At 42.2% G+C, this 24,722-nt stretch overlaps 1 protein-coding gene across 7 annotated transcripts in view; it reads left to right on the top strand.

The window, feature by feature from the left end:
- Positions 1-24,722, top strand: part of TLE1 (TLE family member 1, transcriptional corepressor) — an 85,693-nt gene that overhangs the window by 14,101 nt on the left and 46,870 nt on the right. For 4 of the 7 annotated variants that reach the window (XM_087444434.1, XM_087444433.1, XM_087444435.1 and 1 more), the window contains exons 5-6: positions 13,139-13,201; positions 14,766-14,840. In XM_087444434.1, coding sequence (XP_087300560.1) covers positions 13,139-13,201; positions 14,766-14,840 — 138 coding nt within the window. Of the gene's footprint in view, positions 1-13,138; positions 13,202-14,765; positions 14,871-24,722 lie in introns of all 7 variants that reach the window. The other 3 variants (XM_087444431.1, XM_087444432.1, XM_014794694.2) reach the window with 1 other exon arrangement.

Here is a 24,722-nt window from a genome sequence, read left to right on the forward strand (position 1 = left end):
GTTTTGGCAAAATAAAGGATTGGAAGTGCATTTTCCATTTTTTTTTTTTTTTTTCCTTTTTAATGTAATGTGGAAAATCCAACTCTTAATTTGAGGAGAGAATTTGTCATCCTGGAAAAAAAGGTGGGGGTGCAGAATTACAAGGTCAAGTTGTTGTTTGGTTAGAGAAAGAAAGAATCACCAGCCTTGATGAGGTATACACATACATACAGTTTTGTTTTTTTTTTGCTATGAAAACTTGTGAAGTGCAATGCAGAAGTTTGAGTAGATAATTGTGTTATATTCTCCAAGTGCTCTATGGGCTTGAGATTTTTGTGGACTGTCACATTCACAGCTGCTGCATATGTGCTAATATTTGAGGAAGCAGAAAAAGAAAAAGAATCACACAAGGGAGAAAAGGGCCATTGGGATTGTCCATACTGGAAGTTTAGGCTGTTGATTCTTTTTGCCAAGCATGGTGCAGTAGAAACTTCCTGGGTGTCTTTGTAAGTATTTGGGGTAAAGGAGAGCATAGCTCAGACAAACTGTGTTAAAATTGTGCCAGTACCTGCTCTTACACTTGCTTCAGAGCTTGGCAGCCTGTTGACATCGGTGTGCTGAGAAGCTCCACGTTGCTGACTCTGTGTTTAGCTTGAGAAGTGGTCCCGAATTCCTGAGTATCTGTAGGGAAGCACCAGGTTCTTGACAACCCCCTCAGCCCGCCAGTTGGCCTGGGTTCTGGAGCCTTTTCCATTTGTAAGCCAGCTGGCGCTTTTACAGTGCCTGGGCCATGAGCTCCCACAGAGCCAATCTCCTTGCACAGCTACTGAGAAGATTGGAATTGGACCATTGAAATGTATCCAACTTCTGTACTTTTTAGCTGACCAGAGGCCAAAATCATACCACTAACTCAAGAGGGGAACTGCTGACTTTTGAATCTTATAAGAAATCTGTATTTCATAATGGACTACCCTGGATGCTGTGATATTCGTGAATTAAATGAAGTAGAAGGAGGTGTCACATTTTGACTACATGGATTTCTCTGAGGGTACAGAGATTTTTGAACTGGTTGTTAAATCTATGTTCATTCATATTTCTTGACTAATGCATCAAATATGGCTTACCCACCTAAAGAGCCCCAGAGAAATCAGGGTCAGCGCACTATGATAATCTTGTGCAGCCATTGTTTTGGTCGTTATTTTATCACAAAGTCAAATGCCCAAAAACTGCGATTTTTATTTTATTTTTCTGATTAGTTTGTGGAATTACTTGTCGGTTTCCCGCAAAGTACTGAAATTGCTCATGATCTATCTGGAATGAGCACCAATTGTTGCTCTCAAATTAAAACAATACAGAAGAGAAGGGGCTTTTGAGTAGACTTTGCACTGTGAGGATATTGGTGTCGACACTATTTGTAATTTGGAGTATAGTTTGAAGACCAGATTCTGCTGTTAGTCGCATACTGGTTAATATGGCTGTGAAGAGGAGATGAATGTGGCTGCTTTTCCAAGTCTATTACTCAGGAGGACTGTAAATTTGATTGGCTGTTACAATTCTAGCAGAATCATTCGATTTGAGAGCAATAGAAAGATAAGATATCCAATTACCCAAATGATTTGCAGGGTTAGCCAACGTTGTCATGGAGACACGAGTTGGAACAAATTAAATTTTAAGCAATAAAATAATCTTAAAGCCCGTCTGGGAACAAGAAAATTTGGCAGTGGCACTTACCTGAATTGAATCTGAGCTTGACACGATGTTGTTTGACATTGATATACTGTGGAGGCCTAAACTCATATATGGCACAACATTACCTTACAGAAGTAGCTGTGCCAAACCAGTAAAGAGCTTTAGGATAAGGTCGGGATATTAACGTTTATTCTATGGCTTAAATGATAATTAGGCTCTGGGTTCCCAGGAATATTTTGTATTTAAGGATTGAAATGCCTTAATAATGATTAAGCAGCATTAATTGGACACTTGGAAAAAAAAAGACTTATTTCGCAGCAGCATACAGCTTTTGGAACTGCTGTTGCTCTTTGTGTGTGTGTTAGCAGATGTAATAGAAATCGTGTGGATGTCTTTTGGTGGGGGAGGAGGTGTCAGTATGCATATATTTGCATGTACAAATAAGGAAATTTTGGCACATGCCCCTGCACTGCGGATGATTCTACATGTTTGTTAAAATTTCGACTTTGCAATACTGCCTACAGACGGGAAAACTGCATTCCCAACTTTAGCTGATGACTTTAAACCTGAGCAAGCGTCAGTCTGGAGCTTAGGAGATTCTTTCCCCTTATTAATGTATTGTTTAACTGGTTCCTGGCTTGTGCTGCGGATTTGAAAACAGCCGAGTGGCCCAGGAGGAGGGAGGGCTTTTTATCCACATGTCTATTAGACAGATGGAGATGAAAATTGGTCCGAGGTCAAGCCATTTGCCATGTTCTCGCAGCCTTCGATTTTCCTCTCATCCTCACCACAGATCATCTCAAATGATTCAGTAATGACCAAAAGTGCAACATTGACCTTTATTCCCTGGTGGATTACTGTGTTTCACAGTCCAAATGGCAGGAAGTCTATTCTCTTCTTCCAGAAGGAGCTCAGCATTATTGAACCAGCCCAGCCCTGTGGGAACCATGCGAGTGCAGACCAGTGTAACAATACGTGGGGTAAATCTGGTTTCTGGTGCTCTGGGAAACAAGAATTGACATGTCCTGAACCCACATAATTAATGGAAGAATATCTAGGATACTTTCTAAAAACACACGTGAGCACATAAATTGATTTGTCCACTTGTAAAATGACTGGTGAATTATAGGAGTGGTAACTTCTGGTGGCCCCTGGTTTATAAATTGTTCTCACTTCCATGACCCTCGGTTGTGCTCCTCATCTTATTTAATGCTTCCCCCGGTATATCTTAGACAACACAGTCACATTGTAACACTGCATCATTTTAAAATTACCAGTTGACATGACTGGGCATAAGGGCACTTGGGGCTTTTCTTTGACATACTTTTAGTTATGTATGTTGTTGGTCAATTCATGTAACCGTGGATAGATGCTCTCTCATACAACACTCTTTTATTTTCCTGAAAATAGTTTGATGATTGTTGTCTTGGAGAAATGGCTATTGTCTCTTGCTTAGATTTCTCTGTGAATTGTATTGTGATGCAGTGATCAGGTTTTGTGTTTTTTTAAAAATAATTTGCATTTAAAATGATGTTCTTGTTTGCCTCCACCTGCATAGCTGAGTTAATATTGTCTGAATATTTAATACACCAGTGAAGTCTGTCATCTAAGATCCTTGTACTTACTATCTTCTAAATACTTAAAAGCTTTTCCAAAAGGTTATGCTTTGAAAATTTTTGCCAGCATCCCAGATTTCATTTTAATCATGATTTAAAATGCTTTTGAGGAAATAGTTTTTTTTCTTTTCTTTTCTTCTTCTTCTTCTTCTTTTTTTTTTTTGTGAGGAAGATTGGCCCTGAGCTAACATCTGCCAATCCTCCTCTTTTTGCTGAGGAAGACTGGCCCTGGGCTAACATATATGCCCATCTTCCTCCACTTTATATGGGACGCCGCCACGGCATGGCTTGACAAGCAGTGTATCAGTGCGCGCCCGGGGTCCGAACCTGCGAACCCTGGGCCGCTGCAGTGGAGAGCGTGCACTTAACCGCTTGCGCCACCAGGCCAGCCCCAAAATAGTTTTTTCTTGATTGTTGACTTCACTGTGCACAAGTTCTTTTTCTGTTTCAGTGGCTCCCAACCCTTGATGCCCACTGCTGTTCCTAAGGCAGAGGCAGACTGCCATACCAATTTGCAGTAGAGCTCCCTCCCTTTTGAAAAATCCATCTTCTGGCCACTCTGAGGGTAAATTGCATTCTGGAGCTTTGCAAGTTTCTTGGCTACATGATGTTGATTGAAAAGAGAATCCCAGGTTCCAACTGGGAAGGCCAGGAACCTTGTCTTCCTTCCCAAAGGACCACTCTCCAGCAGCTCAGCCTGGAGGAGTAAGTAAGGCCCAGGAGAGAGACTGTATAGGTAACTTGCAGCCATTCTCCTGCCGTGCCATGTAGCATTGATGGCATAGTTCTTCTGGCAGAATGGCTGCTTTCTCTAAGAAGTCACTCTAGAAGAAGAGTGGCAGCTGTCACTACTGTGTGTGGGTCATTCCGTTGTGGCATACTTTTAAAGTTAGGGAACCACTCTTCTGTGCTCTCCTCAGGCAGGAAATTCCTCTCCCATTATCTGGATTGGCTAAAGATTCCAACCTGTTAGGGAAACATTCACACCAAACTGCTTATCCAGTGATCTCCGAACAAGATGTGGGGAGGGGCCCCTGGGAAGTGGGAAAGCTGATGATGGATAGTGCTTTGTAGTCATGTGCCCTGGATGTTTGCCTTGTCGTGATGGAAGGCGCAGAGATAGTGATCAGAGACTGCTGGAAGTCAGTACCAACCAAAGACATGTTACACAGGCCTAACAGGTAGCCATAATTAAAAAGAAATGTTTTAAATTTTATTGCAAGGAGAATGATATTACAAATTTTGGAAAAAGAACGTTCTCATAAACCTGGTTTCCAGAAGTCACTTGACTTTTGCATATTCCTATGCAGTCTTTACAGAGGCATACTTTATTTTTATAATTGTAATTTTAGTCTTCATGCCATGATGACATAGTTGGCTTTTCCTCCCACGAATCTCGCTATTGTATGATATTACCTAAGCTCTCCTGAGCTGCCTGTTGACTAAGACCTCTGAAGGGGGCAAAAGGTGTAGGCTTGCTCTTTCCAGTCCCAGAACAATGGGTGATGATTTATGGTGGTGTGCTAGGATTCACCCTATAGAGTTTGGCTGGAAAACCTTCTGTGGCTTAACACAGTGCACTTCCCTTTAAGGCCACCAAAAGCTGTGTTTTTCTATCATGGGACAAGTCAGTACATTTTCATGTGAACAGCACTTTCTAAACTCCACAACAAGGGTTTCTGAATAATGGAAATGTGCTGTTTAGGCACTGAAATAGCTGTGATGCTTTTGTCAAGGATGCATCTTTACCAAAATGACAAATTAAAGCCCAAATGCTCTGCTTGGCAACAGTTGGGTCAAAACATTTAAGTCATTAATTAGAAGGAACTGAAGGGGGAAAATTTTACACAAATACACAGCGTTGCAGACTCAACTTCGTCTTGGAAAATGCAACCGAATTCTTAAAAAAGAAAAATGAGGGCAGTCCTCAAGTAGGGCCTGCCAAGCTCATCATTTGCAAATAAATCAAAAGACCATCATTGCAGGACCGGAGAACCAGTGAATAGAGTTGCTTTGTCATTCTTTGATGGGCCCCACACTCAAGCCTGCTATTAAAAATGAATGCATTCAAGAGGCTCTGCATTAAGAACATAAACAATTAAGGGCACTTGAGTTGCTCTGCTGAGAGCTGCCTCAAAGACACGAGAGCTTTCTCCGGAGATCCAGGCCCCTGCAATCTGCTTCACGAGGAGCCAGAGAATGGGAGCAGTTAGTGTTGCTCTCTCCGCCCCGGCAGCCTTCAGCAGGTTTGTTCCTCCTTTCTTTGAACCCCTCCGTGTTTTCAGAGAAGCCGCGACTGTGAAAGATGAGCAGTGAAAGGATAGAGTCTGTGCGCGGTTGGAAAGGGCTCAGATTTAGAATGCTGTAGGAGCTGCCAGATGAGGGGGAGATGGAACACCAAAGTTATGATCTGCCAGTAATTGGTGACTTACGTTCTGATTAATTGAGCCACTAAAGGGTTCTGTCATCTGGTACACTCTGTTTTGTTTTAATCATAGGGTTTAAGAAGGGGTGAGATTATATTGCCATGGGTGGAATCATTTGAATGAACATTGTCGAGGTTTTCCACAGTAGGCGATGTGTTCCTACACCCCCGGTTTGTGCTCTTGCTTTGGTCTTGTTTTGTGAAAATGAGTGGAGCACGCGGCCATTGCGTTGTGGCATATGACTCTGGAGAGAGGCAGGCCTGACTTCTCGCCTGCTTGTTTCTGACTCTGGGCAAGTTACTGTAACCTTCAGCCCATTCTCAGAGGGGACCTGCGCTGATTGAAGGTCAGAACTAGATCTAAGAGGACCTGGCGTGTGCTAAGCAGAGCTGCTGCCGCTGAATCAACGGCAGTGGTTCTCAAAGTATGGGCCCTGGACCACAGCCGCAGATCACCTGGGAACTTGTGAGAAATGCAAATGCTTGGGCCCTAGACCTCATGAATCAGAAACTCTGGGAGGGGGGCCCAGTCCTCTGTGTTTTAACAAGACTTCCAGGTGATCCCGACACCCTCTAAGTTTGAAAACCACTGATAACCTTATTAACCATTATAACCTCAATGTAGAGACCCCAAGTCCTTTTCATTTGGGTTTCCCCAAAATGTGGTAAGTTGTTTATCAATGTAAATTTATTTCAAACAGAAAGTTACTCTGATGCATCACAACAAGATAAAATTTCCTTTTCATGAGTATACTGGTGAAGCAAAGTGCTGTGATGGGAGATAGTCTGGTGAATGACCGATGTTCTGAAGGAGGTCTCTAGGCCAAGGAACCTTCCCCCTGGTATTAAAGGAGAGGGTAACGTTGGAAGATTATTTGCAGGGTTTTGCATATATCATTTTGGGTACACAATTTTTATTCAGACTTCTTGCATTTTCTTTAAGTATATCAGATGTCATCTTCAGGAAATAGAGATGTATTTTGTGGATGTGTTTTTGTGGATTTTGCTCTACTAGTGAGCCAGATTATCTGGTGGTAGGGCTGATGCATTAATTCTCTGCAATGACTCTGTCAATGACAGACTGGGGCCACTTGTGGTGCTGTTGTTGGCTGAGGGATGCCATGGCCTTGGCTTTGTGCTGCTGCAGTCCTGTTTGGGCTGGATTGCTTTGCAAACAAGGCTGACTTGATCAGCTTTGTTTCTGGTCTTGAGTATGTTCCAATTTCCCACTTCTTCCTGGAGAAAGGACTAGGTAAAGAATGTGGCTTCTAAAATTGCTTTAGGATCCTAGCAAATCACTTCCTTTAGGCATTGCTTTCTCCACGTGTGATATGAGGCTTGTAAGAGGGCCGGGCACCCAAAGGGTTTTAGGGTCTGTCAGCATTGTTGTGACTCAGTGCCGCTGTCGATCTATCACAGGCGTGGTGGGCCTGGCCACTCTTTTCTCCCTTCCCAGTTTAATCATACATTTAAACAGTAAATCACAGGCTGTATTCACAAGGCCTCTGAAGGGGAAAAAAAAAGTTACCGATAACCTTGCCACCCAGCATAATCACTGTTTTTATTTTGGGTATCAAATTACAGTGCTTGGCCACATGCATGTGTTATAAAAAAGCAGAGCCACACTAACACCACATCTTTGTTCTTCCCCTTCTGCCGCATCTAGTGAATGTGTTGGCCATGTAAGCATCGTTATCATAAATACGACTTTAATGTTGACTTGCCATGCCTTTGGGTAGATGGAGTGTATTTAACCGTTCTGCTAGTATCAGACAACTGATTTATCAGGAGGGCAAATGTTAAGTTTTTCAAACACTGCGGATGGTTGTGATGGGTTGAACTGCTTTTCTGTCTTTACCTGGCTGTTTCTTTTTTGCTTTGAAACTAGTGCTGCAGTGAACAGCTTCATGCATGGCATGCTTTTCATTTGAACTATTTCCTTAGGATAAATTCTTAGCTGTGGGAAGCCTTACCAAAGGGTTTGAATAATTTCATGCTCTTGAAACACGTTGCCCGGTTGCTTTCCAAGACGACTGTACCAATTTACTCTGCCATCAGTAACATATGGTTGTTCCAGTTTCCCAGAAGACTGGTCGTTAGATTTTATTAATTTTTTTTTTTATAAACTAACTTAACTGGTGCAGAATGATCCACCTTACTTACAGCAAAATTTGCGTTTTATTTGGTTGCTGGTGAGGTTGAACATTTTTTCTGTATTTAAGGCTGTCATTTCATAGACTCAGAAACCAAGTCAGAAGGGATTTAGCGATTATCTATTTATTTCCTTTTGTGTGCTTTGTTTTCATGTTCTTGCCCGTTTATCTGTTGCCAGATACTTCTTACCAGCACTCCACTGTGTTTTTCTCTTGGCTTCCGGCGTGGTTCAAGGAAACCAAAAGATGAGTTTGCCAGCCCTCAGCATAAGCAGCATTTTTTATGATCCATCAATTTGCAATTTAATGGTGGTGGAGATTCCCCTCCCTAAGCCGATTTTGGGCAAAGTGCCATTGGATTGCTTTGAGACCATGGGCAATTACTCTTAAGCCATCCTCGCCCTGTTTTGAGCTTCAAACAGCACTCATTACATATTACAGTGTATGTAGTGGAGAAGTGGGCCGACACTGGGGAGTGGGCTGTTCAGTCTAGTAATTAGACAAGGTGTAAGAAGTGTGAAAAGGTGGGGAGCCGAGCTTTTAAGAATCATGAAATCCTGAAACTTAAGTTCTGATGCCCAGAAGAACATGTCTTCAGCTCAAGAGCCCTGCAAGATACACCAGGGTTTGGTTCATTGCTGGCCTTTGAGGTATTAGACCATATTTAACTTGGTTAAAATATATGTGTACATGAGTCTTATACCTACTGAGATATGATTTCTTACTGTAAACAGAGCCTTATTCTAACCCTGTTTAGTAACAGTTTATTGGGTTGCATCTTGGTCCTCGAGTTGAGGGTGTGCCGAGTTTCCGTTTTAGTTCAGGGAAGCGTTCCTTGGAGAAATGTGTTGACTGTGTGCCCTGTGGTCACTTTTAGCAGGGGAGGTCAGTTTAGTCGGCGAGGAGCTGTATGCAAGGGTTAGCGGGAGTCTGGTTCTCGCACTTCCTGCTTGTTGTGTTGAGAAGACATTTATGTTGGAAGCTGTTAGGAAACTGTGCAGAAGCTTTATGTAAGATGTGATTTTAAATGTATAGGCTTAGTTTACCAAATGACGGGAAATGCTTCTGAGAGGATCTTGAAGGGTCTGCGGAAGAGTTTGTTTATTGGTGTTACGGGGAGAGGCAGCTTCTAAGTGGATTTGAGGTAGGCCTTGAAGGATTGGGATGAGAGTATGGCACTTTGTAATAGTGTAGCTGTAGTTTATGTATTAGCTTACTTGAATGTGATCAAACACCAAAGTTGATTGGTGGTAAGAGACCTGGGCCCCGGCAGTTGAAGTGACTTAACTAAGGACCCCTCGTACTAGTTTGCTGAGATGCAAACCCAAGTTTTGGATTATGAGCGCCAACTCTGTTGTCATAAGCAAATCAGTGAGGGGAGCTGGCATTGACAAGGAGAATAAAAAGATGGTTCTGGACAGATAATTTGGACTCCTACTTCCTGCTCCCTCAGTGGGTGGTGGCTATCCATGAAGTAAGGCTTGATGCTGGGGCCTTTACCCAGCTGGTTAAGTTTCTGGCATGAAGGTTCCATGCTAATCTGGTTTGGGGACGGCTCTTGAACGCTCACTTAATGTGGTTGCCTTCTATGGTGTCAAAATACAGGCACGGGGAAAGTTTATTTATAAACATTATGGCTATTAGCAGGTACCAAATATGTCTTCATTTTGGGCAGGATGATGATTTGTAAGCAGGAAATACAGTGAGCCTACAGTTTTTTTTATTGGAGTTGTCTAGCCTTCAGAAGAGGTAGAAGGCAGTCTGAAAAGCTTATGGAACTTTCTTAATACCTGCTTAAGCAGGGTCAAATATCCAGTTTAACCTGCTTGTAAACTCTGTGGTCAGGAATAGAAGCAGAAGTAGAAAACACTACTACTTGTTAATTTGTTCAAAATGAAAGGTCTTATCAGAGTACCCTTGCGTTGAAGCAAGAGATAATACTAAAGAATGATTGTGGGTTTTTATGCTGCCATCCAGGCTATTTTAAGGTCTGGGGATGTTTTTGAAACCCTCTTGGGGTGGGTGGTGGTGATGTTTTGGAACTCATACAGCTCTGTCGGGGAAACCAGTTGCATCCTCACGCTACCAGGAGGTAGGCACTCGTGTTATGGAGAAGCCAGAGCAGCCTGGAGAATTTCAAGGTAAACCAGAGGTGAGACTTGAATTTAGGCTTCCTGGCCCAAAATCAAGTTCACTTGTCAAAGGATAGTTTAAGATTGGAGTTTAGAGACCTGGAAGAGGTAGGCGACCGTGGGACAAGATCCTCCTCTGTTGTCCTTACTTCCATTGCTTCAGACCAGTGATTTAGAATTCCCAGGACAAGAGGAGGGGCTCTTGATGCTGCTTCATCAGCCTGAGCTGTAACCTTCTTCTCCTGTTTCACTCTTACCTGCTCTAACCTGATCTATGTTGTCTCTGCTTTAGTTTGTACTTCTATTTTATTTTTTTTAATAACTTTAATATTATTAAAGGTTTACGAGTTCATTCCATTCAGACTGGGTCTTAACCGCCCCCTGACAGTTCAGTTCAGTTCTACCTTGAAGCCACTCTATGTAATAACACATACAGTTATTATTATTAATTAAAGAGGAGATCGTCTTTTCTTCTTAAACCAAAATAAATTCCATCTAGGTCAAGGAATTAAGTATAGAAAGTACAGCCATAGCAGCACTAGAAGAAAATTAAGAGTGGCTTCTATAATTTTGGGGTGTTCTAATTCTGACCCGAAGGACAGAAACATAGGAAGAATATTCTTTAGTTTGACCACATAAAACCGTAAAGGTTAACACACAGCAAAAAAGTCCATAGTAAGCAAGATTGAAAGACAGGTGGCAAGCTGGAAGAACTATGGAAAAGAATCAATATTTGTCGTATGGAAAGAACTACTACAAAAAGACAATGATGAATAAATGCCAAAAGAAAAATAGAGAAAGGAAAAATACAGTGGGCCAGTAAATATATGAAAAGGTGTTTACCTTCAGGAAGAATCTAAGTAGTGCAAATACAGTCATTTTTTAATCCATGAGATGGATAAAGATTAAAAAAAAGGTCAACAAAACCCAATACTGACACTGGGTGGGAGAGCAGGCACCCTCATAAACTGGTGATAATGTAAATTGGTGAGCTGCTCTGCTGGGCGGTTTATCAGCAAGCATTACAATTTAAAATACGCATATATTTTGACCTAGCAATTTCACTTCTAGGGATTCGTTTTAGAGATCTATGTAGAGGGTTATTCGACACAGAGTTTGTTATTGTGGAAAATTGGGTGAAACATAAATATCCACTGATATCAGGAGTGCTTAATCACCAATATGCCTGTGTAGTGGAATATATTGATGATGTGCTTTTTCATACCTGTTTATTGAGTGGGAAGGTGCCCATGACACTTTTTTGAGTGGAAATAAATTATAGGAAAAGCAGTATATATAATGGGACCCCTTGGTATTAAAGTGTCTCTCTCCGCTCTGGGCTTCTGCATACGTACATAACGAGAGCCTGGAATGATGCTTCCCAGAATCACTAAGGTGTTACTCATGGTTATCCCTGAATGATGGACTTAGGGTTATTTTAACTTGCTTTTATATTTCTATATATACTTCTGTGTATGTGCTGAAAGGGAGCATATATTTTTAAAAGTGAAAAACTTTGTATGCATTTTGGAGAAGAGGAAAGGACAGAATGCTGTTGGAATGTATGGGGGGTAGAGAGTGGGGAGCAAGGACCGACGAGTCCATGAAGGGCATCCCTACTCTTTTACATGTACCCAAATATGTAATGCGGATCCCTGTTGCAAAGGAAAGGGAAGCCTGCCCATGCTTTCGAGGAGAGCCGTGACCTTGAGTTAGCTTGAGTGGGTGGCTGTGAGCAAATGCACTGGGTGGGACTGACCCAGTTCTGGTTTTGCACCTGGTACAGCTGCACCCTTTTTGCATATATCTGCTTGCCCTGCTGGTAAAGCAAGGTCATGGGTTTGCTCTCTATACCAGTCATTTCCCCTTCTACTCCAGCACATTTCTTCCAAGGCACTGCAGTAACCCTATCTATCTCATGGGTGGTCAGGGAGAATCGAGTTGGGTTGGCCTAAATCCAATCCCATAAAACCAAGGGCCTGGTTGCTCAGTTAACTGGAGTCATCTCGGAGGACAAAAGGCAGCTCTTTTTTATGTACTTGTTTATACAGTTCCTGAAGTTTCTACTTCATCTTACTTATCCTGTTCCCTATTTCTCAAGGGCATGGGCTGTGTGCTTCATAATTTTCTTCTCATGATCCTTTTGACTAATTCAGTAATAGAGGCGGGATTAGTAAGCATTGACAGAAAATGATGAAATAAGTAAGGTCAACGCTGGGACTCGTTTCAGATGACTTTTTTTTTTAAAGCAGAACTGGTTCTTCAGCATTGGTGGGAAGCAGAGCTGCTTTGCATTGCTGGAGGGTGTTGGAGGTTGGCTGGACAGGTGGCTCCTACCCGAGGCCGGAAGCAGAGCACCCTTTATTCCCTCTGTTACCAGTTTGCGCCTTGTGGCGGAGGGACTGCTGTGGATCTGGAGCTGAGCAGGGACTTGGCCTCCTTTCTTGAGAGCAGCCCGTGACACAGACACTCAGGACACTTGTGTCCAGCTGAGTCTTCAGTAAGGTCTTCCCATTTGACGCTGAATTGTGGTGCAACTTTGCCAATACCCAGAACATCTCCACTTGACCTTCCCTCGACTTAGGTTCTTTTTCAGCAGTGTTTTCTTGGCTTGTTTGAGATTTTGAGACTTAGTGGGGGCTACTAACATTCGAGTCCTGTTTGAATTTGTAAGCATTGACACACATGGGAAGGAGGTCTGTGGCTCCTTTCTTCTGCTCTCACTGTAGATCTTCTCTTGAAGCTAGACTGCTCCACTGGTTTCTGACACCAGTGTGAATGAACTTGCTGTAACTGCATACATGGGCCATGGAACGCCATAATTGAATAAATATATGAAGGGGTTTGCAGTCACCAGGTTAAATGATCATATAGCCTTACCCCACGTAGATTTTCCGACTCAGTTAAATTACCCATTATCTCTTAATTTAAATGACCAATAAAGCATGTGATTATGTGTTACTTTGCAAATGGGATTAACACCTACTGTTTATCTCAAGATAAATATTAGTAACATAGCTTGGGAAAGTGCTTTTATGCCCTCAAGAGTGAGGCAGTGGAGGGCTAAAGTGTTGGGTATGAAGTTTTATCTTTCTGAACTGATTATGAAGTATACTAAACATTTATGTGGCTTTGTCTTTATAGACTGAAATCGCCAAGAGATTGAATACGATTTGTGCACAAGTCATCCCATTTCTGTCTCAGGAAGTAAGTAAAACTGTTCAGCTGTTAAAGTGCAATTATGTTGCTTCTCTGTTTGCAAATTAGCTAGTTTTAAGATGTTAATTTTATCACAAGGAACAAGTGTGAAGAACATCTGTTACAGCTGAAGTGTGTAAACCCCCCGCGATTCCCTCTAACAGATCCGATGGCACGCTGTAGAAGTGGTGACAAAGCTCAACCTCAAATTATTTTTTTTCTGTGGAAAACTGCAAAATGACTATCAGGCATAAAGCTTTTCTTTTCTTTGAGGAGTAGTATAGGCCTGATAGTTGCTGACGATTCAAGCGTCCTTTCTCCAGAGAGCTTTTCTTACTCTACGTTTTAAAAACGGTTCCATCAGGGTTGACTTGACCATGGCAGTGGGTATTCATTTGTTCTTGTCCATCAAGTCAGGTTGACTTAATGCTGTCCTTGGAGGGAGTGGATACTAATGACTCTTACAGATGAAATAAGTGTTCGTGTTGCCTTAACTTAGGGAGTCATATACGTATATGATTTACTAGGTTACAAAATCATATAGGTTTAACCTTAATATTTTGAGAGGGAAAAGCTCTTTATTTGAGTAATCTATGAAATTGGCTCAAATCCAGTGTATTTTAGCCTTGCCTTAAAGTTTACCTTACTTTTGGATTTGAGCTAATCAGTCCTCAGCTATGTTTTAAGGATGTACAGGATGCATATGTCTTGAGGCAGCGTGAGAAGCTCATATTGGCCTGGGAGCTGAAATACTGGGTGTCTGTTCTGGTTGGCACCTACTGCTCCGTGCTGGGGAGCACCATCTTGACCTTTATTACAGCAGCCTTTTCCAGCATAACATTTACTTGATTTACAATTTAGATTTGTTGGCCTTTTGAGTTGTGTTGTTTGTTAGACTTCAGTAATCCTAGTCTCTGCTATAGTCTCATGACTCCCAGAGCAAAGGTGTGGTTTTGTTTTTGTTGTGGTTGGAATTGGGAGGGGTGCAGGGTGTTTACAGTCTTCAAACTAGGAGTGTGTGTGTGGGGGTTCCTTCCTTTCCCCTGTGAAGGGTAAAAAATCTAACAGCTGAAGAAGTAGAGGAATTCACAGAGATTCCAAAAACTGCTGGTGGGTTGAGATCTCTTGACCAGAGAGGTTATTGCAGATTTAATGTTTAAGTATCGAAATGGGGGTTTTACAGTGGCTATAAACTACCTGCTCTCAAACTCATCGCAGCAAACCCCTTCTGTGAACCAGAGTGACCTTCCGAATCCAATACTGTTTATTTTCTAAGGCCCCAGGTTACCATTTTTCGTGTCCTTTTGGCTTGCTACCATTCTGAGCCAAAATTTCCCATTAGTAGTTAAGTGGTGGCTGGTCTTGATTAGAAATAAGGGAAGCACCACTCTCTGTTTTCCTTTTCCTGTCATATGTGTTCTGTGAAATAACCTGTGCTTGGGAAGCTTCACGTTTAAATCCATGTTATACTTCAGTCTGCATTGCGCGTGGCATTTGTCTTTCTGTTGTTGGAAGGTACAGCGACGTTCTTGGCCCCTTTGCTAACACTTGTTTCTTTTCCTTGTTTCCAAAGCATCAACAGCAGGTAGCCCAGGCTGTCGAACGTGCCAAACAGGTGACCATGGCAGAGTTGAATGCCATCATCGGGGTACGTGGCCTACCGGGTCTGCCTCCTACAGTGTGTATAACCAGCTTTCATTTCTTATTAATTTGATGACTTAATCTCTCTCTATATAATGTTGTGTAGTTTCACACTGACCTATTTGATAAGGGTGGGGAGGGGGTTTCAGGTATGCTGAGGTGTTTAGGGGAAGAGAGATTAGCATAAAGAAGATGATAGGAGGAAACATTTTTAAGAGGGGAAGAAAAATTTACTTTTTAATGGGAAAATAAATGTCATTTATCTGATGCTTAAACTACTCTTGCTCCATTAGTCAGGTAAAAGCTTTAGGTTAGAGTTTTAAATACCTTCCCTACTTGGCGTCTTATAACTTTAGATCACAGCAAGGTCAAGGCAGGTCTCAGAATGATCATTGCATTCAGTTCTCTTTGCTTTTGCCTTTTGCTTTCTAGAGTATTAGAACCTATATGACTGCTCTTTCTCTTTCTTATGCCTCTTGCATGAATTTTTAAGCAACACACCAATGAAAAGCACGCTCTCTTGCCTTTGAAGGAGTGATGGTTGTCTGCCCTACTGCCCCCTCCAGCCTTTCACCAGGTTTCCGCCCTCCTGTGTTGAGTTCAGTTAGTGCTCCTTGCTGGCGACTGGTTGTCAATCACAAGTCATTTGCTCTGCATTAATGAGCCTGTTGAACCGTGCGGTCCATCCCCTGCGTGAGTTCATCCCCCCACTGCAGGGGCCGGGATGGTTCTCTTGTTTTCTGCCCTTCCAGACTGAGCAAAAGAAGTAGCTGAAACAAGGGACCATCCTTTCTGATTTTATGCGTATGTGAGTGCCTTGAGCGGATTCAAATCACTCATTTATCAATTTATGTTAATTGCTTGTGAGAAGATGCCCTGCTGGTCTTTATAGTTCCCTCAGACACTTTGTAATGATAATTAGACATGCTGCTGTACAGAGTAAGAGTGCAATAGTCCAATGACAGCCACAGACAATGGAACCAGTTAATCCATCAGGGTTTAAAATTACATCCCAACTGGAGATGGAGAAAAAATGTAAGAGCCAAGGAGGATTAAAGAATGAGCCTCAGCTTGAAAACTCTCCTTTCATCAGTTTCTCAATTGCAGATCCGCAGTTGGGTTGCCTGTGGTAAGCTATTGGCAGTCAATTAGGTGAAATAAACTGGGAGGGTGACCTTCATTTCCTTTTAATAGCTTTTTCCTCCCTGAAATGGGGAGCTTCAGTGGATTTTCAGCTTAAATTTTATTCAAGCTGCTTTATTACACTTGACAGCTTAGCTCTGCATAAACAATTCTCCCCTCCTCCCCCTTCCCCCAGATCCAGATTCTGCATCTCTCCCCCTTTAGGATCAGATTTTTGACTGTTACTTAGTAGGCTCTCTAATCACATTCAACAAAAAACACAATTACATCTGCATTTGTCTGCTGCCTTCTGTACCCTTTTCTTGTGTAATGAATTGCTTTATTTCAGAGATCAAATCAAATATTCACTGGTACTTTTGCATGTACCATGTTTGATTAGCAAGGACTAATAGCAAATTGTACTTGTAGCTCGAGCACAGAATTTTTTAACCCAAATGAATGAGGATGGAAAAACCTGTTTTGATTAAAAGGAAACATATGCAAAGCAGTTCTCAAGGACCCAGTTAAACTTGGTGGAACATGTTTGTTTTCTGCTAGGCTCTAAATTTTTACATATCATTTCTTGATGGTGAAACTTGTACTTTTAGATTTTCAAAGGCACTGCCCAGTCCTACACATCAGAAAGGAGGAAATTGTGTTAAGCAGATGTTTATAGGTAATACTCATCTTGAGTTGAATCAGAAAATAAAAATAGCAGGTTGTTTTAGAAGGGCAGATGAATCACTAATTTTATGAATGGCTTTAGTCCAGGAAACATGTTGTTGAGATTATAAAGGCAGATTAGCTCTCAGAGCTAGCAACAATAACCCACATCCGTGAATCAGGCCCAGCGCAAGACTTACCGCCAATTGCATGTCTTCAGCATACTGGCATGTGCGGTTTGTGTAATAGTAGTTTTTGGATCAGTGTATTAATTTACATCAGGAGGCTCTTTTAAAGTTTGTAGTGATCGATAATTATCCCACAGTGTAAGTTTCACGCTCTAGCATATGCTTGATTTTTGCCTGAAAGGGATTGTGCTCGTCCTGGAAAATCGAAGTAGCATAAAATTGGGTTGACAATTCAGTGGACCTTTGCACCCCTTCATTGAACATGCAGTGTGTCAACCTGTCTCGCCAGAGGGGAGGAGGCTCCGGGAGGCTGTCTGTTCCTACAAGCAGCAGCTGTGCACAGAGTAAATGCTGCCCGGTTTGATAGCAGCTGTCAGGACTGTTCAGGGACCGACTTAGGGTAAAGAACAATGGGCGAGGCCACGCTCTTGGTCTGCGTCGACTTTCAGGCTAAGAAAAGAAATAGTAATTTAACGGTTTAGACATCTATTACAAGTGTGAAAGATCATGAAAGAGTACCCTTTAAAATGCAAATGAGCTGAAACATTCTCATTCCCTTTAAGGTACCATCAGGGAGCTTACTGCTTGCTTGGCAGGGCTGAAGATATTTCTCTTCAGCAAACCGGGGAAAAGTTGAATCTTCTCAAGGGCACGGAGCTCTTGGGTGAGCCCAGCTTGTGTCCTGGGGCTGTGGGTGCTTATTTAGGTTGGAGAGAGAGGTTACATTTATTTCCTTCCTTGCAGAGTGAATTCATGGTGCCCATTTCCCACCAGCATAGAAAGCTTAGTTCTCATATGTGACAGAAAATACTGAATTTTAAATCTTTTCCACTGCAGCATCTGCCTTGAACTTACGTAGCTTACTGGTATTTAGAAAAACAAGTTTCTTAAATATTTGATATTTGGAGAAATTGTTGAAATATTTTTGTTATACTATTTTTTAATAGCTTTGACTGATGGCAGTTTTGATAATTGGCAGAATAATAGCTGCAACCCTCCTTTTTGAGTTTTGCGTTTCATAAGCTCTTTTGCTGTTAAACATGCTATGTTCTTGAAACCATAGAAAGAGTATTTAATAATGCAGAGATCTTAATAGGCACAGAGATGTTTGGGCTGCCACACAGCCCTCGTGCTTTAGGAAACAAGTTCATTGTGTGAAGGTGACTTACTCATTTGAGACCTTGATTTGTTTTTTCATTTACATCAGATAGTCTTCACAATTTAAGCAGCATTTCTTAAAGATTTTTTTTTTAAATTTGGAATTCTGTTAAAATGCTCAAAACAAAATAGATTATTAAATGATATAACACTTCATTTGTGGGATAGCTAATGGTTACCTGGAGGCAGGGAAAATTGACTGAAGGACTCTTCGGGATCACCCCCACTGTGTTATTTGGGGAGTTTGGAACTAAGGGCCCTCTTCTATCTGCACTGACACTAAATAATTGATTTTAGTTGAGATTGGGATTCCAAATAACAAGTGTTAATCTTTTAATCAGGTTTATATCACATATAATTAATATATATCATATAGATATCGATTTAGATACATACACATCTGTACACACATGGATTTTTTTAGTTGAGGTATGATTTCTCTATAGTGACAGGCACAGATCGTAAATGTACAGTTGGATCATTCTGGGCACACGCACACACCCTGTCACCCACACTCCTCTCAGGGTGCAGATTCTTTCCATCACCCCTGGGAAGTTCCCTTGTCCTTCTCAGCCTTTTTCCCCAGCCCCTGAAGAAAGATGGTTGTTTTTTGATTAAAAAGTAAAAAATAGCTGAGTGTAATTTTCTTTTTTTTTTTTGTGAGGTGGATCGGCCCTGAGCTAACATCTGCCAATCCTCCTCTTTTTGCTGAGGAAGACGCCCTGGGCTAACATCCATGCCCATCTTCCACCACTTTATATGGGACGCCGCCACAGCATGGCGTGACAAGCGGTGCGTCAGTGCGTGCCCGGGATCCGAACCTGCAAACCCTGGGCCGCCGCAGCGGAGCTCACGCACTTAACCGCTTGCGCCACCGGGCCGACCCCTGTAATTTTCTCTTTTAAAAAAGAAAACAATTGCGTAGTTGTATATCTGTTTCTAACCAAGTACTTGCTGCTCGACTTCACGGTGTTTTGTGTTCATCTTTCTAAGAGCGTTGTGTTGTGTAACCTTGGGCAGAGCGTGGGCCTAGGGTCAGATGGACTTGAGTAGAACGCTTGGTGTCGCCACTTTGTAGCTTCTTGACCTTACACAATCAGTGTCCCCCTCTGTAGACGGATTATACCATCTACCTTGTGCCGCTTTTGTGGGGATAAGACCTTTTCTGGCAGCCTTCCCCAGCACCTGGTCCTGGCTCTGTGAACTGCAGTTCTGTCTGCCTGCTTTCTCTGTGTCTGTAGCAGATCTCTGGGTCCAGTTGGCCAAGTCCCTGTGAGACGATTGCTCCGAGCAGCGGGTCATCTCCTCCTTTGTCTTTTCTGGTGGTTACGTGCATGTCGGTGTTTGAGACTAGACCCAGCCACATGCTCGGCTCCCGCCGTTAAGTTGTTGTGCGTGAATGACTTTTAACAGGGACACAGCAGTGCAAAAGCACTGCCATTTAACTTCTTTTTTTTTAGATTTTATTTATTTATTTATTTCCTCCCAAAGCCCCAGTAGATAGTTGTATGTCATAGTTGCACATCCTTCTAGTTGCTGTATGTGGGACGCGGCCTCAGCATGGCCGGAGAAGCGGTGCCTCAGTGCGCGCCTGAGATCCGAACCTGGGCCACCAGCAGCAGAGCGTGCGCACTTAACCGCCAAGCCACGGGGCCGGCCCTGCCATTTAACTTCTGATGAACAAACTTAGAGTTAAAAACCAAGGGTATAAAGTTAAGTTTTGGGAATTGAGAGAGAGATGGAAAGAGAATTGAGAAGCAACAATGTGAGGACAAGGCATCATTAGCTTCCTTCCTCAATGTAAATAGGAAGGGGAACCAGGCCTCTGCTGGCTCCGAGAGGTGGCAGGATCATTGTGATAGAACTGGAGGAGAGAGCAGAGTTGGGAGAGATGGCCAGATGACCGGTGGGGGTTGTCCTTCCCATATCACAAAATGCCAGATTTCTGACAGCTGCCTCAGTGCTGACTGTTTGATGTAAGAAAATTTGAGCAGTTTCCCATAGCAATGCTTGTGGACTTCAGGAACTCAAGAAATTCGGGGTTAATGTAGGCAACCTTGTTTTTCCTTTCTTATTTATTTGGACATAGTCTGGCTTATTTTTCGTCAATGTAACTTCTGTCAGGGTTTGTGGGGCTCAGTATTGGGTTCCAGTTATCGGTCAGATTTGTACACTACTGCTTCAAAGGCAAATTTATAATTCTCTATATTTTAAAACAATTAGTATGAAATGAAAGAAGTCTGGGGTCTTTTGTGATGTCTACCTATGTGTGTTTGTGTAGAGGATGGCTGTGAAGACAAACTCCTGATGTGTCTATAGAAGGAGCCTTTCGGTCCTTAAAGAGATTGAGTTGTAGCCCGAAAGGGGTCCCCATTGTTGCATGAGATGATTGATTTAAGGATTAGCAAAATGTTGGATTATTTTTCTCCTCCGGCTGTAGCTGTCAGCTATCTATAGGATTGTGTGTCTGAAGTTTAAGAGGATGAGGTTAGCCTCTTATTCTTAGGAGTGTGCAGTTAATCCCTGGGAAGCCCATCAATAACCCAGCTGTAAGTTTCTTTATAAAACAAATTCACCCTAGGAGAATAATGCAAAGCCTGCTACCAAGAGGAGAAAACGAAATGGCCACAGCAAACGTGGATCTTCTAGCTCCACTGCCTTCTATTTAGTGATATACCCTCCACTTAAATTCCAGGAGTCCACCCTTTTATTAATTTTCCAAAGGGATGGAGTAGCACTGCAGAGAAGTGTTTTATGCATCTTACTTCTCCTTCGTTTGAGTTAGTTTTTTGCTGAGAATACAACTAGGTATCCTCTGCCAGACACACGGTGGGGCTTCAATATCTCGGTTCTTCTGAATAGTCAGTGTGCTTTTTAGTTATTAAAAAGCTTGCTGAAGCATTGTATGCTTTTTAATTTTCCCACGATTTGTACTTGATTCCTTGGAAAAGGGCATTATAGTATGTTCCCTCTTTTCAGAGGGAGGAAAAATCTTCAGAGTAGAAAGTAGAGCACCTCGTTTTAGGAGTTAACATCTATGTTTTTTTAAATTGGTATATAATTTACATACCATAAAATTCACCCTGTTAAAGCACACAACTCAATGATATTTTATATTCACAAACTTGTGCAACCATCACCACTATCTAATTCTAGAACATTTTTATCATCCCAGAAAGAAACCCATATCCATTAGCAGTCAGTTCCCCCAGCCCCTGGCAATCACCAGTTTTCCTGTCTCTATGGATTTGGAACATCTCCTAAATGGCATCATAAAATATGTGGCCTTTTGTGTCCAGTTTATTTCACTCAGCATAACATTTTCAAGGTTTATTCATGTTGTAGCATGTACTTTGGTCCTTTTTATTGATGAAGAATCTTCTGTTGCGTTAGTATACCACACTTGTTTATTCAGTCGCTGGGTCATATGGTAACCATGTTTAACTTTTTGAGCAGCTGCCAGACTGTTTTCCAAAGTGGGTGTACCATTTTGTGTTCCCCCTAGCAGTGGATGAGAATTCCGATTTCTCTTCTTCTTCTCCAACACTCATTCCTGTCCATTTTTTTGATTCTAGCCATCCTAGTGAGTGTGAAGTGGCGTCTCATTTGTGGTTTTGATTTGCATTTCCCTTATGGTTAATGACGTTGAGCATCTTTTCATCAAAACCTTATGTGGTTTTAGAAGTGGATCTACGTAAGTAAACAGGGCTCTTTAAAACTTATTCTAGGGGCCGGCCCCGTGGCTTAGCAGTTAAGTAAGTGCGCGCGCTCCGCTGCTGGCGGCCCGGGTTCGGATCTCGGGCGCGCACCGACGCACCGTGTCTCCGGCCATGCTGAGGCCGTGTCCCACATACAGCAACTAGAAGGATGTGCAGCTACGACATACAACTATCTACTGGGGCTTCAGGGAAAAAAAAAAGGAGGAGGATTGGCAATAGATGTTAGCTCAGAGCCGGTCTTCCTCAGCAAAAAAAAAAAGAGGAGGATTAGCACCGATGTTAGCTCAGCGCTGATCTTCCTCACAAACACACACACAAAAAAACTTATTCTGAATTCAGGCCATTAAGTTCCAGGGCTCTGATTGTTGTCACAACTAAAACTGTCATCCAGGGCAGGTGGGACGAGCAAGTCAGAGTGGTGACGCAGAGTGAGTTGGCCTGTGTGGATTATCTGAAATGCAGAAAGAGTAAAGATGAGTTCAGATCCTTTTCAGAATTTTTGGCCTTCATCCTGGTGCCTGCCTACATACAGGCCATCGGTTTTGCCCCTGTGTGTCCTTTTCTGTGCATTTCTGCATTGAGGTGGGGCCTGTGAATGGATTTTTGTTTTTAATTGTCTTCAAGTGGCTTGAGAATTCTTGGCCCTGGTAAGCAGCTTCTGCCTGTTGATCCCCCTTGTCCCTCTTCACAGGAGAGGCCATTCACAGAATGGGCGGCTTCAGATAACTCCCAGAGTGGCGTCCTCGATGTTTCTGCTGCCACACGGCACTTTGCTGCTTTTCCTGCTTGTTTATTGTAGCATGCCACTTTCTTTTCTGCACTCTCCCATGATAAGAACTGAGTGTTTTAAAGAACAGAGAAATAGCAGAAGTCAAGGAAGAGTGATTTGGAGAGAACTGTCAACAAACTTTGCTTATTTTTTTTCCCTTTAAAAGTCTTTAAATATCAAGTGCTATGAATGCCACTTACTGTCACGCTTTTAGTTTTAGAGATACTATTTTGTGGCATGTTTTAGTTCTGGTTGAGTTCAGTTTGTGATCTGTGTGACATAGGTTATAAAGTGGGTTAAATTTCAGAAATTTAGGTTGATTCAGTGGTTTGTGATAAAGACCTCAGCACCCTAGGATAAGGTGGGCATCGACCTTCATTTTTATTCTGGATGTCCTTTGCAGTTGCCTAGGCAGCTCCAGGGTGATAAACCTTGTGCTTCTCCTGTTTTAGAAACAAAACTGTGGAAACTGGTATACTCTCAAGTTAAAGCTCTGAATGTAAACAGCAAAGTCAATTTCATTATAGTAACGTAACTGACCCAGGCTTCGCCAGGTAAAATGTGAAGTAACGTTCTAAATGCATGGCTGTTGTTTGACATGGATGAGGTTGCTTTATTCCTTGTGGGTTTTCTGTATCATTAACTCAGGGTTTGGTGTGTGTTTGACTTCTCTCACTCCCTTGCTGTTCACATTGTCTGGGTAAGAGCAAGTATGTTAATCTCCTTCTCCCGGAGCCTCAACCCTTCTGGGATCACCTTTGAGGCAATACGTAGTTCCCAGTGTAGCTCTTTCCCAAATTGTTTTGTAAAATATGAAGTTTTTGTTTGATTTTGAAATTTCAGTGGAGTCAGCCCTAGGAAGCACATGCTCATTTTTTTTTGAGTTGTAACAAGGTACCCAGTGGTGATGAAGGGGTGGTGCACAGTAGAATGTTGAAAAGTGTTTTTATTTTTTAAGTAACAATTTGGCAAGTCATTTGGCATATAAGAACATGAATTCTAATATAATGGGACAGAATTCCAGCTTAGATCTAGACTGAAATTTCTCAGCCTCGGTACTGTTGACATTTTGGGCTCATTAATTTTCTGTGTGAAGGTGCTGTCCTGTGCGTTGTATGATGCTTAACAGCACCCCCCTACCCGCTAGGTGTGACAACCATAAATGTCTCTAGACGTTGCCACATGTTCCTGGGGTAGGGAAAGTAGAATGTCAAAATTGCTCTGTATGAGAACCACTGGTCTAGATTGATAGCCTGAGAAACCAACTATATTGCTAAAAACTACCATTGCTCATCAAAAATTGCCTTTTTCTGATAGATTTGTAAGCTGTTTTGCTTGTGTGTTCCATGCTGTATCAATCTACAAGCATTAACTTTAAAAAAAGTTTGCTGGGTCCCGCTCCATGGCCTAGTGGTTAAGTTCAGCACACTCTGCTTCAGCTACCCAGGTTCAGTTCCCCGGGTGCAGACCTACACCACTCGTCGGTGTCCATGCTGTGGTGGTGACCCACATGCAAAATAGAGGAAGATTGGCAACAGATGTTAGCTCAGGGCGAATCTTCCTCAGCAAAAAAAAAAAAGGAAAAGTTTGCTAATTAGAGTAAGCTCATGAATGGGTGGATGGTTGGATTTTCCCACCCTTGCTGTCATGTTACAAAACATTTTATAGTTTCCCTGATGATATGTGCAGGTTTGGGTCTACAGAGGACAGATGCATGGAAATTCTCCTAATTGGCAGAGCCATTGGGTTTTGGGAGGTTTTGCTGGCTATATAGTAATGTCAGTATCTCTTTTATCCTGAAATATATTTTAAACTAGCAATCTCGTTTTTTTCTTTTGGTGAAGGTGGTAGCTACGAGATTATCTGTCTCAGATAAGCTTTTTGAGAAATAGTATTCTTCCAAGGACACATGGGCAGGTGGGCTGCCCTTTGGAGTAAATTGTTTTACTCTTCTGGATGTGGGCCCCCTATTCATTTCAATAAATGTTTTATCTTAGAAATGACACTTATTTGTTAAGCATCTTCTTCTGAGAGAAACCAGAGCCATCTCTGTTTAGGCTTGATTCTTCTTTATCAAGAAGTATGAAGCTAAAGATATCCTCCTTTTTCAGATGTAGGGATGGGGTATTGGGAAGTGGGGACTGGAGAGATGGGACCCATGAGTTGTAAATCTAAGAACAGATTCCCCTCTGTCACTGCCAATAAAGTCGCGTGGTGAAGGTGGATTGTCTCTGGGTATGCGGTATTGCATGCCCTCAAAAGCATCTCGT

This window comes from Ceratotherium simum, chromosome 20 (genome assembly GCF_057802395.1).
Source record: "Ceratotherium simum simum isolate JZ-2026a chromosome 20, ASM5780239v1, whole genome shotgun sequence".
Classification (NCBI taxonomy): domain Eukaryota; kingdom Metazoa; phylum Chordata; class Mammalia; order Perissodactyla; family Rhinocerotidae; genus Ceratotherium; species Ceratotherium simum.